Source organism: Dasypus novemcinctus, chromosome 14, assembly GCF_030445035.2.
Source record: "Dasypus novemcinctus isolate mDasNov1 chromosome 14, mDasNov1.1.hap2, whole genome shotgun sequence".
Classification (NCBI taxonomy): domain Eukaryota; kingdom Metazoa; phylum Chordata; class Mammalia; order Cingulata; family Dasypodidae; genus Dasypus; species Dasypus novemcinctus.
The window spans coordinates 66,023,497-66,042,487 of record NC_080686.1 but is presented as its reverse complement, the minus strand read 5'-3'; the positions used below and the strand labels follow the sequence as shown (position 1 = coordinate 66,042,487).

The window sequence follows — 18,991 nt, the reverse complement described above, 5'->3', positions numbered from 1 at the left end:
TCAGCACTTCTTTTTGGAATTCATCAATAATATTAAACTGCCACACTGTGCTTCTCAAAGCAGAGATGCAGTTTAAGAGCAGAAAGGCAGAGGAAATCTAGAAAAGAACCGTCTTGTCACAGGTTTATCCCATGTTGTACGAGAGAGGGCAAAGAACCCAGTGGCCCTTTGCTTATCCAGCAACTTCTGTCACTGTGGTGACCAACTTTTGCCCATTCCATAGGGTTTTGAACTGCTTAAGAACTGGGAACTCAAAGTCACTGCCTTCTGTAGGAATATGGACATTCATCTCAGAAGATATAGTACTATCTCACAATGTAAGGAATTCTTGCTCAGATAAGCATGGCAACCACCTGTTCTGTTGATGGAAATGGATGGCACTTTGACATCCCTACAATTGATTATTTCCATAATGCCCCCCATGTTATCAAGCACCAGACAGAGTTTCTTACAGTTATTTACTGTAATGGAGTTAATGTTGCCCTTGATTTTCAAAGTTGTATTGACACTTTCTATGTGTAAGACACCTGTTTCGGCTCTGTATCATCAATCACGAGGTTAGAAACAGTCTCCTGATTTTCCACTCTCTACTTCTTGCCTTCCAGTCCAAGTAGAGCTGGCTCTTTCTTTGTGGCAGCTTTGATGGAGGGACCGACTCCTGGTTTAGGTGCGGAAAACTGTCTGGGACTACTGGATACTTGGCCACTCTGAGCCTTGAGGGCAGGATTCCCGTGAGTCTTCAGGTCATCAGATACATGTTTCAGGGCGTGTGTGATGCTTTCCCCCGATTAATCTGGGCAAACACTGCTGAGCGTGAAGCAGAGTCATCTGAACCTTAACTGGTGGGAACTGGTGGGAGGGGAGAGAGGGATCTGGTGGAGGCGGAGAGAGGATGACCCGATCCAGCAGAGGGTTCAGATGGCAATCCACTCTTTTGCCACAGGGCCTGTTTTGCTCCAGACCAGTTCAGTGATATCATACTCAATATAAGCCTGCAGCTCTGTCTATATACTTAAGTAAGCTTTGATCCAGTCCACATGCTTCTTATGCATATCTTTGTTCTCCCTCAGGACTCAATTTGTATAAAACATGACAGTATCATTCATTTCTTTCACACAGAAGCCATAGCCACCCAACCCAGGCCTGGATGCTTTCATTGACAGCTAACAGGTAATTCAACAACTTGCTGCCTCGTTTTTTCTCTTGAAAGGTTATATCACTTCTTGGATCTGTTCTGAGATGGGAGCCAAGAATTCAGAAAGCTTATTACCTGCTGGATGCTGGCACTGAAAGACTGTAACCAAGAGAGCTTGCTTCAGCTTCAGGTCTGTGTGGACCATCTCCATGTGCTTCTGCCCATCTCCCCCAATCTCTTTACTGATCTTAAGGTACTCTGCTACAGGACTGGCAAGGAGCAACTCAAATGCTTCCACATCAGGAGCTGCTCCTTTTGGATGTCTGTCTCCATACCCATGGTGCATGTCAGAGACTTAGGATATTGCCTCAAGATGACCCACTACCCTCTCTAAACTTTCTACCAGATTTTGCATGTGAGCCATAATGTACCACTTTGGGAAGGTAAACAGTTGCTCTCCACATTTTTATTTCATTGTCATATATACCATTTACATTTTTCTCTGACAGATTTCCCTTCCAGATTATTTGGCTTAGACTGCCATTAAAATCAATTTATATTTTCAGAATACATACCAGGTAAATGCCATCAATGAAGAGAGAATGCCAACTGTATTAATATATAATAAATAAATCACCCAGGATACTAAATACTACTGCTATTTCCACTTGAAGAACTTAACTGAAAATCAGCTCTGTAGTTATAGGTGGTTCTCTGTAACCTGCTTCTTTTTAATTATTTCTGATTACTCAAAGCCTGCAGTTTAATTCTACTTTTAAATCTCAATGTTAATTTGCATTCAAAATTACCCAAAGTACTGTGTTAGCAGTCTATAAATTTTCAAGTTTCATATTTTATGCCCAATGAGGAAGAAATACCACATCCTTATTTTAAACAATTTTGCTTCTAATAATATGAGGAAGCAAGGAAATACTAAAGCTTTGCTAAATAAGGTTCAGTCATATTTTATGTAGATATATAAATAGCACTACTTTATATTATCAAACTACTCCTCATTAAATTATATAAGAATTTAGTTAAAACCTTTGATAGTCTATTCATTTACATTCAACTCAAGAGCATACTGTACCACCAGGTCACTGGAACCAGGGAAAAATCAGTCCAAGTAATTTTATTACCCATTCTATCACCCTCGCCAGGCCATTACAATTGTTGGCAAATAGGTCCTTGTTGATTTGCCTCATTATAATTTTGGGAAAGAATTTTGTATTTTCTCTCATCGAAGGACTTCCCAAGATAAAAAGAACTCAACTTGGTGAGTTAATGGATGGGTTTCAGGGACTGATAGGTATGGGTATACTCTCCCTGAAACTTGAACGTAAAATCATATGGTACATAAATATGGGTATTTTTCTGGATAGAGGATCAATACGAATAGTCAGAAGGAGTCAGAAATCCCATAAAGTTTAATGTTTTGAAGCAGTGCCATATATAAAACTTAAGTGTTTATATTATCATATACCTAAATTATTCAGAAACCTTTAATAGATTCCAATTTCCTACTGTGCATGATCTGTTACACTTAAAATTTATAAATAATTATAAAATGTTAAAGCTACTTATTTAAAACACTGTTGACACAATACTTAAAGTTAACCAAGATTAATAAGTAAACTACAAAACTTGAGGATTCTATTTTTATAAGTGAAAAATATCTTTTTTAACATCTTTCTTTTCAGTAAAGTTGTAAAAGGTACCTCCTGTTTGTATGGGACATATAATTAAGTTACCTTGTCAATACTATACTTGTGTATAGTATTTCACAGCTAAATATTTATAAAAATATAAAGCCACTATAAATCAATGTGTCCTACTTGTTTTCATTTGGATCTTACCTTGGCAATTATTTCAGAAATATTTTTCAGAGACTGCTTGATTGGATATTTGGCCATGTCCCACTGGAATCTTGTTATATAAGTAACCAAGTCAACTGAAATGGGGAAATAAATTCATTACAGAAGATGAAGCAGTGAAATTTTTTATAGTTTATTACACAGTAATACATTTTAATGCAGAAGCCAGCCTTCAGAAAATCAGCAAAGATCTCATTTCTGAAGAGTTCTGATTAAATAGATGTGGAACTATATTAAGTAACATGGATTAATCAAAAATCTTACCCTGCAATCTGAAGATCTCTTCTTACTCAAAATTTAAAATACATGTATTAAGACTCTTCTACTAATTTGATGACTTAATATATACATAGACCCATAGTCCCGTAATAGGAAAAAGAGACATGAAGATTAAAAAGCTACTTCAGGGAAACGGACTTGGCCCACTGGTTAGGGTGTCCGTCTACCACATGGGAGGCTGCAGTTCAAACCCCAGGCCTCCTTGACCCGTGTGGAGCTAGCCCATGTGCAGTGCTGATGCGCGCAAGGAGTGCCCTGACACGCAGGGGTGTCCCCCGTGTAGGGGAGCCCCATGCGCAAGCAGTGCATCCTGTGAGGAAAGCCGCCCAGCACAAAAGAAAGTGCAGCCTGCCCAAGAATGGTGCCGCACACACGGAGAGCTGACACAACAAGATGACACAACAAAAAGAAATACAGATTCCCAGTGCTGCTGACAACAACAGAAGGGGACAAAGAAGAACACGCAGCAAACAGACACAGAGAACAGACAACTGGGGTAGGAGGGGAAGGGGAGAGAAATAAATAAATAAATAAATCTTTAAAAAAAAAAAAAACAAAAACCACACACACATTGGGAAGAGGACTTGGCCCAGTGGTTAGGGCGTCCGTCTACCACATGGGAGGTCTGCGGTTCAAACCCTGGGCCTCCTTGGCCCATGTGGAGCTGGTCCATGCGCAGTGTTGATGCACATAAGGAGTGCCATGCCACACAGGGGTGTCCCCTGTGTAGGGGAGCCTCACGCGCAAGGAGTGTGCCCCATAAGGAGAGCCGCCCAGTGCAAAACAAAGTGCAACCTGCCCAGGAATGATGCCGCACACACAGAAAGCTGACAGCAAGATGACGCAACCAAAAGAAACACAGATTCCCATGCCGCTGACAACAACAGAAGCAGACAAAGAAGAACACGCAGCAAATAGACACAGACAACAGACAACTGGGGGCGGGGGGGAAGGGGAGAGAAAATAAAAGTAATAATTATAAAAAAAAAAGCTACTTCAAATCATCTTCTCAAAATAAGCACAAGTTGACAAAAATGTTCTTTTTTTGCCAATTTACTGAAACTGAAGATATATGATGACTGTTTCTAGGAGGCTACACTTCAATAATCTTTAAAACACAGCTCTTCTTGCTTTCAAATAGGGAGAATACAATTGGAACCAAAGAGTTTTAACAACTTCCCTGGAAGTTGAAGAATTAAGAAGACTTAACCCATCAAGTCTAATGGGATCAAGGTCAGGAAAACCAAATGTCAAGTATGGCAGAGCTAATTGACAAAAGTAATTCATATAAAAATATCTATCCTCAACTTCTCCTTACATAATACACACAAGCTAATTTTAGATAGATTCCAAAAGCAATTTTAGATGGATTACCCATAAATTGTCAACCCTGTTCTATCTATTGGACTCTCTGTTCATCAAACACCTGAGAAAATCAGTAAAGGGACTGTAAATTAACATATCTCCCCTATCTCCCCTCTTTTCTTCTGTCTCCAAATACAAATTAATAGAAACAACAATTAGATTAGGATCACTATTATAACCAAGAACAAAATTAAATTACTATCTCCTTTATTGATTCAATAAATATTTATTGAACATTATTTGCAAGACAAAATGAGATCGGAGAAACACGAGATCTAAAATACAGTGACCTAATCACAGCAGACAATATGGTAGAGAATAAAAGGAAAGGATTATTTACTTTCAAGACAAACCACTAAAAGTCTAGCCACAGAGAGGTCAGTAGTGGACTATTTTATGAAGATTAAAGAAATATCATAAATTAAAGGGCAAGATGCATAACTCTGTGTTGGGGATTTGAATTACATACCCCAGAAAAACATGCTCTTAATCTTAATCCACTCCTGTTGAGTGGGAACCCTTTGTGACTGTTTGAATTTTGTGAACCCCAGAAAAAGATTGCTTTCTTAAACTAATCTATTCCTCTAGGTGTGATTCCCTTTTGATTGCATAGATTCACTTTAGATCACCTGATTAGATTGCTTTTGATTGGATTCAGTGAAGCGTGACTCAGGTTGAGTCTCTATTCTCTTGCTGGGTCTCACATAAACATAGACGAAGAGAAAAAAGAAGCCTCCATTTTTTTATCCTGCTATGTGAAAGGACCAGAAAATCCCTTAAGCACAAAGCGCCCAAGAGGCTGGACTCATAGAGCAGTTCAAAGCTGAGGAGACGAGCCCTGCCATATGCCTGGATCACCACACTGTAGGACGCCAGCATCAATGGTAGCTGATTTTAGTGAGAAGGCACCACTGACGGTACCTTGAGATTTGGACATTTCACAGCCTCAGAACTGTAAGCTTTTACCCCAAATAAAACCCCTTTATAAAAACCAAAACATTTCTGGTACTTTGCATTGGCAGCCCATTGGTAAACTAAGACAGTACTGTAAATAGGACTTTCTGAAGGTGTTATTTTAAATTAAGGTGTAGCCAACTGAATCCGTTTGGCCTTGAACCTAGATTGCTGGAGTCATTTATAAATGGAACGAAATTCAGACACAGAGGGAAAAAACAGGAAGTAGCCAGAAGCTGGAAGTTAGCAGAAGCCAGAAGAGAAAGGAGAAAACACCACAGTATGTACTGACATGGAATCCAAGATCACCAGCCAACCAGAAGACACCAACCCCAGGGAGAAGAAAGCCTTCTAGTCATTGATCCTTGTGCCAGTAAGTGCCTGTGGTTAAGCCTTTCTGTTGTGTGGTATTTGTCAGAGCAGTTAGGTAACTAAAACACCCTGTAATAAAATTAATAATGTCTAACATAAGGCTAGAGATGTGGATGTATTAATGTGAAAAGCTAGCAAAAACTGCAGGTATTCAGCTAGAACAATGCTGGGACACTATTTATCAGATGCTGGAACAATATCTCAGACACTTTCTTGCAAATATGAGTTATCAAATAGTCCCAAAAAGAACTAAGATAAATCTTTGTAAGACTGTTTTCAAGGAACACTTGATATCCGTATCATTAGCCATATTATACTGTCTTACATGAGATTATGTTTCAGGGAACAGCATATCAGCATATAAGTGGCAGTATCACCCAACTCAGATTTTAATAGCTTCTTATTGTACCTAATACACTTATCTATAGACCATTAAAAAAAAATTTGCGTTTTTGTAGCAAAGTCATTCACTTTATTTAAGTTAATAATTATTAAATCATGAAACATTAGCTTACCTCCATTGGCCAACAGATTCTCCTGAACTTTATCTTTACTGTCCTCCAATACATCAGCCATGTATTGAGCCACTTTCTTAACCACACTTGAGGAAAAAAAATCAATAATCATTTTCAGGAAAACTATCTAAATTCTATGCTATACAACGAACATGTTACATAAAAACTTGAATTTGACCATTTATGTTCCCATTATATGTATAAGTATCTGTATCACACAGAATGAATAGGTACTACATATATATATATATATATATATATATACACACAAACTGAAAAACTGTAGAGTTTTAAGGAGACTACACGCAAAGAGTTTAGTAGTCTGGAAAGAAAGTAGTGGGAAGCTAGTGGAAAACAGTCTGTAAATAGTCATACATTCTATGATGAGAAACCAGACAATGGATCTGACTGAAAGGACCAACAAAGGAGTACCCGTTACATGCCAGACATTGTGCTTTCACCTAGGACAAAAGGGGTCCAACAGACAATAGAACACAAGCAATAATAGTGATGAAGCATGAGGTTCTACATCATTTATTCATTAACTATTTATTAAGCATTTACTATTTGCAAGGAACTATTGTGCTATGTAGGAAACCAGAGTTCCCAAACTACCAAGGCACCTATATATTGACTGGTCACTCCTTCATTTTATAAGTAGACACCAAAGTATAAAGCAATTAGGTGACTTATCCAGAGTCACAAAAGCAGTTAACGGCAGAACTGTGTTTTAAATATGGTGTCTTGATTTGGGAGTCCAGTGCTGTTTCCCCCTTCCAGTCAACTTCTGGGCCCTGGGGAGGATACAAAATTACACAAGACAAAGTCACTACCTTTACATTGTTTAAAATCAATTGGAGGGAAGCAGATATGGCTCAAACAATTGAGCCCCCGCCTACCACATGGGAGGTCCCAGGTTTGGTTCCCTGTGCCTCCTGGAGAAGATGAGCAAGACAGTGAGTTGGTGCAACAGGCAGGTGCAGCAGGCATAACAGGGAGACACAAAGAGGAAAGACAATGAGAGACACAACAAAGCAGGGAGCTGAGATGGCTCAAGCGATGGAGCCCCTCTCTCCCACATGGGAGGTCCCAGGTTCAGTTCCCACCGTCTCCTAAAGAAAAGACAAGCAGACACAGAGAGCACATAGGAAGGAGGGCAAACAACGCAACAACAAGGGTGGGGGTGTGTGTCATAAATAAATAAATCTTTTAAAAAATAAAATAAAATCAGTAAGAGAGATACCAAAACAAAGCAAGCTCTGGTAAGTGCCAGCTGTTAAAGACAGACACACACAAATGAAGAAGGGATCACTTCCAACTACTACAATTAAGAAAACATAACAGCTCTTGAGCAGGGGAATCAAGGATGGGAATGATTCTGAAAGGAGGATTCAATGAGAAGAAAGATTATTCTTACCATGGGGCATCACATGAGTCAAAATAAGGAGAGGCAGTAAAGCAATGATCATTCAGAGAACGGTAAGAGGTCCAGATTAACCAGAGTGGCAGACTGAAGGGTAGGGGAAGAGAGCTAGGAAGGTCGGCTGGGGTCTCTACTGTTAGACTTCAAGTGGGTATATCATGATCACAAGGCAGAGGACAGTTACTCAGATGGCTATTTGCACCATGGCAAGGAGAGGAAACTGATAGACAAATTAAGAAATCCCTGAAACAGTTTTAACAAGAACCAAAAAGGACAAGCAAAAAGTGATAGAAGGGCTAAATTTGAGTGACAACCCTATGCTGAATAATCTCAAACCCAAGAAAATAGAAAATTACAGGGAAAAAAATGTCATAAATCTCCAAGATGTTTAACTTGGGGTTTGTAGGCTATGTCTCCACAATTCACCCTTTTCTTCAAAGGAGATGAACTATTATCCCAATATAACTTCACAAGCACCTTGGAAAGAGACCATTTGCTATGAACATTCTACAATATACCTGTTTACCAAAGAAACAGTTCAGACTGTGGAATCGCCTGGTGTCAAATACATGAGCTTAACACTGCAGAACATTACGATCTCCCTTACACATCTTCATAAGAGTAGTTATGTCAATGTACACATGATCACCTAAAAACCTTGCTAATGATTACATTACTGAGAAAATAAAAACTATAACTTGCTCCACATACCACAATGTTTAGACTTTAAAAACTGGAACATGTGAGTCACTAAGGTACTGTCTGTCAATTTAACCAAAGTCTGACAACCACATGCTTTTTCAATTCCTTACAAAGATTGAGAAAGACTGAACAAGATGGACTTGTAAAGCAACACAGAAAAGAATAGCTGACACACTGCACAAGGACCTTTTGCTTCTACTGACCAAACCAACTCCACTTAACCCTAAATACTTTTCAGATACCTTCCCCTAAAAATGTGAGCAAGCTTTATATTATACTCAGGAAGGTCCACTGACAATTTAAAGACCCATAAGGTCGTCCAGTTGATTAAATAAGGGGGTAAATAAATGTTAATAATTACATTCTTGGTAACTCCTTTTCTCAATGACTCTTTTATAATGACTTGATATTCTAATAAGGCAAATGAGACTTCAGAGAAGATACCTCAGGGATGGCAACTAAAAAATCAGTTTTCTCAAACTTTTCTTAATTAAAAACCTATAATCAAGAAACCAATAGTCAATACTTTCCATTAATTTGTCCTTTGAGTATATCATCAATAACTATTTTCATGTTTGCTGTATATAAACACATGGAATTATGAGCCCTAAAAGTAATTTTTAGCTTTTTCTTTTAATCCCTCTTTTCTATTCTTATGGCCACCTGCCTACCTTAGTTGAGATTTTTAACATCTCTTGCTTAACCTACTGCAAAACTGTCTCTATTAGGCTTTCTTGCCTCCAATATTAAAGACCATCAATACATAATTCTACATTATTATGTAGACTTAAAAGATCTCACTCTGCAATCCTTACTTAGCCTGTACTGACAAAGCAGTTGCTTTGTGATGGCCATATGAATTTGGAAAAGCATATGTCATAAATGGAAAAAATCTTCTATATACATTTCCAGAATAAGTTTCTCTCTGTTCAAGCCTGTTCCTCTAAAGCTTTAAATACTTACTTTTAAGATTCTCCAAAACTCTGTATTTTACAAATTAAGAGCTATTTACCTAAGCCCTGAGTATTTAAAGTTCTAGAGCCTAAGAGTCAGTGTTTGTGAACTAAGTATGTTAATCAACCAAAATGCAGAAAGTTATCAAAAATTCTTTCCCCCATTTTCATCTAAAATACAAAGTGTAACCAGATTTCAGAGATGACAAACTCTTCTAATATTGTAAGTGATGTTTAAGAATTAACAAATGACTATGATTACTGAATCATTATATAAATGCCTTTTTACTTTCTAGTATATTATAGGATAGCCACAAATAAATACCTGAAATTACTGAAACTTGCTGATCTAGAATCCAGATGCCTTGATCTCTGATAATCATTGTAAAACTACATTACCTTTATCTTGTGATTGTAAAAACCTGTGACTGATCCCCATTTTATACCCCCACCCTGTTTTACAACTTTGAAGTCTTATGATCACCAGACATCCCCTTAATGTTTTATTAATAAAGAAACCTGAGCCAGCCCAGAATACACCCCACATGGTCAATTAATTTTCGACAAGGGTGGCAACAAGACGCAATGGAGAAAGAAGAGCCTTTCAACCAATGGTGCTATGTGACAACTGGATACACAGAAGGAGGGCATCATGTTGGACCCTAGCCTCACACCATATACAAATATTAACTCAAAATGGATCACGACCTAAATATAAGATCTAAAACAAAAAAACTCTTAGAAGAAAACATAGGCATAAATCTGTGACCTTAGATTAGACAACGGTTTGTTAGATATGATACCAAAAGCATAAGCAATAAAAGGAAAAGAAGGAATTGATAAACTGAATTTCCCTGAAATGTTAAACTTTTGTGCTTCAAAGGGTACCATCAAGAAAGTGAAAAGACAACCAATAAATACAAGAAATTATTTGCAAATCATATATCTGATGAGAGACTTGCATAAAAAATATCTAAGTAACTTTTATAACTCAATAATTAAAAGGCAAATAACCCAATTTAAAAATGTGTAAAGTTTCTGAATACACATTTCTCCAAAGAAGATATATAAATGGCCAATAAACACACAAAATCATGCTCAATATTATTAGCCAACAGGGAAATGTATAACAAAAACAAAATGAGATAGCACTCAACATACAAAAGGATGTCATCTATAATTAAAAACTAAAACAAAACAAAACAAAAAAAAACCCTGGTGGGAATGTAAAATGACACAGCCACATTAGAAAACAATCTGTCAATTCCTCAAAAGGTTAGAGTTACCACACAACCCAGGAATTCCACTGCTAGGTACATACCCAAGAAAATTTAAAACATATGTTCACACATGAACTCATACCCAAATATACACAGCTGCACTATTCATAATAGCCAAAAAGTAGAAATAATTCAAATGGCTATCAAGTGATGAACAGATTAATAAAATGTGGTATAGACCAACAATGGAATATTATTCAGCCAACAAAAGAAATGAAGCACTGAGGTGAGACCATCAACATGGCAACGTAAGACACCCTGTGGAAAAGTCTCCCTTCAGAATCAACTAATAGAAGAACAAACCCCACTTGCTTGGAAATCTGGAGGACAAAAGAGACCATATAAGGACTATACAAGGCTGACTCGAAGGAAAATAAAAAGAATCACTTAAATGAGGTGGGGGATTTTCTTCCCAGAGCAGCCAGTTTGGACCCCTCTGCCTTACTCCATCCCATGCACCTTAGGAGTCCCACAGAGGCAGCCTGGCCCAGGTCCCTCCTGCCACTTGCAGACCACAGAGGCACACAGTAGTGAGTAAGAACCCCACACATACCAGGTACAGGGACCCAAGGCCATAGACACCAAGGGTGTATGGAATACAAGTGCTGAGGAGTACCACATACAAAAGTGCCCCCAAGGGGGGAAAAAAGAAGCTACGGCAGAACCGCTGGCAAGGGGTGTGCACTGTCAATCCAATCTCTGTTTGCTGGAACACCTAAATGCAAAATAGACATTTCTGGATTGACCCACCTTTCTAGACTGACCACAGATGTGTCTCCAGGATGGGATACCCTAATGGGAAGAAACTGAAGGCAGAAAATGCAAAAAGAAAACATATGGGCAGGGGGTACTGTACTGCTTTAAGACAGCCCCAAGATTGAAAAGTGTAAGGAAAAGGTGGCAATGAATAAGGGAGAGAAGTTTTAAAAAATCATACGAGTTGGAGAGAAAACCAATGCAAAAACAAGCAGAAGAGATCAAGGTTCCTGGAAAAGGAACAAAGGAAAGGAAGCTTTCTCCTGGAGGTGAAACAACTGCACAAAAAGTACAATATTAAAAATTGTGGAAGTGGATGTGGCTCAAGTGATTAGGCTCCCATCTACCATACAGGAGGTCCTGGGTTTGATTCCTGGGGCCTCCAGGTGAAGGGAAGCTGGCCTGTGGGGAGAGCTGGTCTACGGCACAGAGAGCTGGCCCTTGTGGAGAGTTGACACAATAAGATGATGCAACCAAAAAAAAATGACACAGAGGAAAGACAATGAGAGACACAAAAAACCAGGGAGCTGAGGTGGCTCAAGCAACTGAGTGCCTCTCTCCCACATCGGAAGGTCCTGGAATCGGTTCCTGATGCCTTGTGAAGAGAAGACGAGAAGAGAAGACACAGAATAACACCAAGCAAGGGGGGGCAGGAATAAAAAAAAAAGTTGTACCACATCAGAGAAAGAATTAGATGAAGAACAGCTGAGAAAATCAGAGCAGTTAAGCACAGGCTACTCTGAAGTTCCAGAGTAAGTTGGACCAAAAGTCAAAGAGGCAATCAACAATAAAATCCTAGGCAAGAAGGAGAAACTGACCTTTAGAATTAACACACCAAAATAATCAGATGTCTAGACATTAGCAAAAAATTACAAGCTATATTAAGAAACAGGACAATATGGCTCAGTCAAGGGGCCAAATTAAAACTTCAGAGGAGACACAGAATTTGGAACAGCTAATCAAACAAGTTCAAACAAATCTCCTAAATCAATTTAAGGAGATGAAGGAAAATATTGATATAGAGCTGAAGGATATTAAGAAGATAATTTGTGAACATAAAGAAGAATTTGAAAGTTTAAAAAGAAATGTTTGGGAAGTGAATGTGGCTCAAATGACTGGGCCTCCGCCTATCGTATGGGAGGACCTAGGTTCAATCCCTGAGACCTCCTAGCAAAAAAAAAAAAAGAAAAGCATGCTCGTGTAGCAAGCCAGTGCCCACACAAGTGGGTCATGCAGCAAGACTATGATGCAACAAAAGAAAGAAGAAGGGGAAAGTCAAGGTGAGGTACAAAAGAAATCAGGAACTAAGGTGGTACAAGTGATAGAGAACCTCTCTCTACAGCAGAGGTCTCCAGGATCAAATCTCAGTGAATCCTAGAGGAAAAAAATGAGACAAGAAGAAAGAAAGAGAAATAGATACAGAAGATCACACAGCGAATGGACAGACAGCAAAAAACAGCAAGGCGGGGAGTGGGGGGGAAGAAATGTTAACAGAAATTACGGGAACGAAAGGCTGAAAATGGAGATTAAAAACACACTGGAGGGAAGCGGACGTGGCTCAACTGACAGAGTGCCCACCTACCATATAGGAGGGTCCAGGGTTCAATACCCAGGGCCTCCTGACCTGTGTGGTAAGCTGGCCCACACGCAGAGCTGCCATGCATAAGGAGTGCTGTGCCACGCAGGGGCACCCCCATGTGGGGGTGCCCCACATGCAAGGAGTGCACCCTGCAAGGAGAGCCACCCCGCATGAAAAAAGCGCAGCCTGCCTAGGAGTGGTGCTGCACACATGGAGAGCTGATGCAGCAAGATGACATAACAAAACGAAACGCAGTTTCCCAGTGCCACCGAGGGTACAAGTGGACACAGAGAGCAGACAACAGGGCGGGTGGGGGGGAGGGGAGAGAAATAAATCTTTAAAAGATAAATAAATAATAAAAATACACCAAAGGGGAGTGGATGTGGCTCAGCGGTTGGGCACCAATTTCCCACATACAAGGTCCCAGGTTCAATTGCCAGCCCCCAGTATCTCAAAAAACGAAAAAATAAAAAAATATGCTGGAATTCAACGGCAGATTTGAACAGGCAGAAGAATCTGCAAACTAGTAAGACAAGACAATTGAAATCATGTAGTCAGAACAACATATTGAGAAAAGAACAGAAAAAAATTAGCGGTAACTCAGAGATCTGTGATATCACAAAGTGCACAAACATATGCATCATGGGTATCAAAGGAAAAGAGAAGGGAAAAGGGGCAGAAAGAATATGTGAAGAAACAGCAGCTGGAGATTTCCCAAATCTTACAAATATACATGTCTGAGGAGCAGAACATACTCCAAACAAAATAAATCCTAACAGACCTTCTCCAAGACACATACTAATCAGAATGTCAAATGCCAAAGATAAGGAATTCCAAAAGCAGCAATAGAAAGGACATACAAGGGATCCTCAACAAGCATAAGTGCCAATTTCACATCAGAAATTATGAGGTAAGAAGACAGTGGTAAGATATATTTAAGGTGCTGAAAGAAAAAAATTGCCAACCAAAAATTCTTTATCTGGCAAAACAGTCCTTCCAAAATAAGGGCAGGTTTAAAATATTCACAGATAGTGAGAAAGTTCAGCAACAAAGGACCTATCCTACTATTAGAGGAAGTTCTGTAAGTTGAAAGGAAAAGACAGGAGACAGCAACTTGGAATAGTGTGAAGAAATGAAGATTTTCGGTAAACTAAAAGGGTGAATGCAAAACTGTAAAACTACAGGGGAAAAAAACATGATTATCTCCATTGATACAGAAAAGGCAGGGAAGCGGATTTGGCTCGAGTGATAGAGAGTCCGTCTACCACATGGGAGGTCCAGGGTTCAAACCCAGGGCCTCCTGACCCATGGGGTGAGCTGGCCCATGCACAGTGCTGATACAAGCAAGGAGTGCCATGCCATGCAGGGGTGTCCCCCCGTGTAGGGGAGCCCCATGCGCAAGGAGTTCACCCCATAAAGAGAGAAACCCCACGCGAAAAAAGCGCAGCCCACCCAGGAGTGGTGCTGCACACATGGAGAGCTGACACAGCAAGATGACACAACAAAAAAGGACACAGATTCCCAGTGCTGCTGAGAAGAATACAAGTGGACACAGAAGAACACACAGCGAATGGACACAAGAGAGTAGACAACTGGGGGGTTAGGGGGAAGGGGAGAGAAATAAATTAAAAAATTAAAAAATTAAATCAAAAAAAGAAAAGAAAAGGCATCTGACAGAATAGAGCATCCTTTCAGAATAGAAGGAAACTTCCTCAACATGATAAAGGGAATATTTTTAAACCTCCACAGCTAACATCATACTCAACAGTGAAAGACTGAAAGCTTGCCCTCTAAGATATGAATAAGACAAGGAAGCCCTCTGTCACCACTGTTTTTCAACACTGTACTGCAAATTCTAGGATAGTGGTTAGGCAAGAAAAAGAATGGAAAGAAAGAGAGAAAAAATGAACTCCTTGCAGGTGACATGGACCTATATATAGAAAGTTCCAAAAAGTCTATAACAAAGCTACTAAAGCCGATAAATTCAGCAAAGTAGCAGGATACAAGAGCAACATACAAAAATCAGTGGTGTTTCTATACACTAGTAAAGAGCAATGTGAGGAGGAAATCAAGAAAAAATCCACTTATAAAAGTAACTAAAAGAAGCAAATATCTAGGAACAAATCTAACCAAGGATGTAAAGGACTTATAGAAAAACTACAAAACTTTTCAAAAGAAATCAGAGAAGATCTAAATAAATGGAAGAATGTTCCATGCTCATGGACTGGAAGACTAAATATTGTTAACATGTCAATTCTACCCAAAATGATTTAAAATTCAACACAATCCCAACCAAAATTTCAAGAGTGTACAAATTTATTTGGAAGGGTAAAGGGCTCCAGATGGCCAAAACCATCATGAAAAAGAATGAATTTGGAGAACTCACACTTCCTGATTTTAAAGTATATTACACAAAGCTACAGCGGTTAAAAAAGAATGGTACTGGCAAAAGGAAACATATATTAACCAACGGAATTGAGTTGAGAGAGCAGAAACAGACCCTACATCTTTGGCCAATGATTTTTAACAGGCTCCAAGTCCACTCGATTGAGAAAGAATACTCTCTTCAACAGATGGTGCTGGGGAAACTGGATATCCATATGCAAAACAATGAAAGAGGAAGTCTGGTCTCATACCATATATGAAAGTTAACTCAAAATGGGTCAAAGACTAAATGTAAGAAGCAGTACTAAAAAACCACTAAAAGAAAATGTAGGGGAGCATCTTCAGGACCTTGTTTAGGCAATGGTTTCTTAGACTTAACACCCAAAGCACAAGCAACAAAAGAAAAAATAGATAAATGAGACCTCATCAAAGTTAAAAGCTTTTGTGTAAAGGACTTTATCATGACAGTGAAAAGACAACCTACTCAATGGGAGAAAACATTTAGAAACCACATATCCAATAAGGGTTTAATATTCAGACTATATAAAGAAATCCTACAAATCAACAATAAAATACAAAGAACCCCCTTCGAAAACAGGCAAAAGACTTGACATTTCTACAAAAAGGATACACAAATAGCTAAAAAGCACGTGAAAACATTCTTAACATCACCCCCTATTTGGGAAATGCAAATCAAAACCACAATAAGATACCATTTCATACCTACTGGATTGGCTACTATTAAAAAAAATGGATAATTACAAGTGTTGGAGAGGATGTGGAGAAATAGGAACACTTATTCACTGCTGGTGGAATGTGAAATCGATGGCCACTGCCTATGAAGACAGCTTGACAACTCCTCAGAAAACTAATATGGAATTACCATATAACCTGGCAAACCCTCTACTAGATATATACCCAGAAGAATAGAAAGCAGGGACTAGAACAAATATTTTCACACCAATGTTCACAGTGGAATTATTCACAGTTGCCAAAAGATGGAAGCAACCCAAGTATCCATCAACCAATGAATGAATAAACAAAATGTGGTATATATACATACAACAGAATAGCAATCAGCCATGAAAAGGAATGAAGTCTAATACATGAGACAACATGGATGAACCTTGAAGAAACCATGTTGAATGAAATAAGCCTGACACAAAAGGACAATTATTGAATGATTTTACAATATGAAATAATGAAAATAAGCGAAGTCATGGATTAGAATCTAGCATACAGATTACCAGGGGCTGAGGAAGGAGTAGGGAATGGGAAGTTGATGTTTAAAATGTACAGAATTTCTATTTGGGTTGATTGTAAAGTTTTGGAAATGGATGGCAGTGATGGTAGGACAACACTGTAGGTGCACTGAATAATGTATGCGAATGTGGTTAAGAGGAGAAATTATAGGTCGTAAATATGTTACTAGAATAAAAATTTTAAAACATAAAATAGAGGACTGTATAAAACAGAGAACCCTACTATAAATAATGGACTATAGTTAGTAGTACAATTATCATGTTCTTTTATCAACTGTAATAAAGGTACCACACTAAGGCAAAGTGTAAAAATGGGGATGGGGTATACGGGAACACTGTATTTTTTACATGATTTTTCTGTAAACCTACAATTTCTCTAATTAAAAAACATTTTTTTTAAAGAAAAGAGATTGGAGAGTAGGTGTAGATCAAGTGGTTAGGTGTTTGCTTCTGATGTACAAGGTCCTGGGTTCAATCTCTGGTACCTCCTAAAAACAAACAAACAGAAAAAAAAAACAACTTTCATTGGGGATGCAGCTCAGTGGTTGAGCATCTGCTTCCCATGGATGAGGTCCTGGGCTCAATCCCCAGCACCTCCTCAAAAAAAAAGAAAACAAAACAAATGAAGTACTGATATATGCTTCAAGGTGGATGACCCTTAAAAACATGATGCTAAGTTAAAAAAGCCAGTTATAATAGAACACATACTGTATTATTTCATTCATATGGAATGTCTAGAAAAGGTAAATCTATAGAGACAAAAGAACGGAGGAGGAGATGGAATGCTAAAAGGTACACAGTTTTGTATGGGTTTTTTTTTTGGGGCGTGGTGATAAAAATGTTCTAAAATTGACTGTGGTGATGGATGCACAACTCTTTGAATACATTAAAAACCACCGTACAGTTTCAATAGGCATATTGCATGGTATGTGAATTATATCTCAATAAAGATGGTGAGAATCAGAAAGTTAGAAAACAAGTGTTGGTCAGAATGTGGAAAAATCAGAACCCTCATACACTGCACTGCTGGTGGGAATGTAAAATAGTGCAGTCCCTTTGGAAAACGGTATGGTAGTTCCTCAACAATTAAACATAGAAATAAACATACAACTCAACAATTCTAATCTTTGGTATATACCCAATAGAAATGAAAAACATATGCCCATACTGAAACCTATGCATGAATGTTTATAGCAGCATTATTCATACTAGTCAAAAGGTAGAAACAATCAAAATGCCCATCAATGGACAAATGGATAAACAAAATATGGTATATCACTGCAAGGGAATATTATTCAGCCATAAAAGTAATGAAGTACTGACACATGTTATGACACAGATGAACCTTGAAAACATTATGCTAAGTGGAAGTAGCCAGTCACAGACCACATACTATATGATTCCATTCAAATGCAAGGCAAGAACAGGGAAATCGAGAGACAGAATGTAGATAAGTAGTTGCTTAGGGCTGGGGAGAGATTGAGGGTGGAGGCACATGGAGGTAGTAGCTAAAGGATACAGGGTTTCTTTTTGAGGTGATGAAAATATTCTAAAATTGACTGGTGATGTGATGGTTGTACATATCTGTGAATATACTAAAAGAAAACATTGAATTGTACACTTTAAATGAGAGAACTATAGGTATGTGAATATCTCAAAAACCTACTTTTTAAAAAAATGGGCCCAATGAAAAAAAATAAATTACCACTTTCATACTTAAAACAGGTGCCTTTTATAAAGCTGTATGTTCATTAAGTTGACTTCTAAAAATTTACCAAAAATAAAATCACCATTTTCTAAAACCATTCCAGTAAGTGGAGTACCCATGTGATAATAAACCCAGTGTGTCCAGGTGGTCTGATAATTGTGGCTCATTTTGCTCTACTCTGTGTAGATGAGTCAATACATTACCCTTCTACAAATGCATCCAGTTTAGCCAGTTCATCTGACAAACCAACCAAGACATCTAGTGTGCCAACCTAAAAGGAAAAGAAAGCAATTTATTATTTAGGTTTCATCCTGTTTTCTTTTACAAGATCATAAAACAAGAATTTGAACAGACCATAAATCTTAAGTTCTCCATACTGTGTTTAATACTGTGCAACTGGAGTTAAAAGACCCAAAGTTTGCCAGATCTTTCAAAGCTGTGAATATGTA

General features: G+C 38.4%; 1 protein-coding gene and 1 pseudogene across 1 annotated transcript in view; both read right to left on the bottom strand.

The window, feature by feature from the left end:
* ATP6V1C1 (ATPase H+ transporting V1 subunit C1) overlaps window positions 1–18,991 on the bottom strand; it is a 61,189-nt gene that overhangs the window by 26,441 nt on the left and 15,757 nt on the right. The window contains exons 3-5 of the mRNA XM_004457584.5: window positions 18,746–18,813; window positions 6,495–6,580; window positions 2,992–3,086 (exon numbers count right to left, since the gene is read on the bottom strand). Of these exons, the coding sequence (XP_004457641.3) occupies window positions 2,992–3,086; window positions 6,495–6,580; window positions 18,746–18,813 (249 nt within the window). The remainder of the gene's footprint in view (window positions 1–2,991; window positions 3,087–6,494; window positions 6,581–18,745; window positions 18,814–18,991) is intronic.
* LOC101428137 (adenylyl cyclase-associated protein 1 pseudogene) lies at window positions 173–1,572 on the bottom strand (annotated as a pseudogene).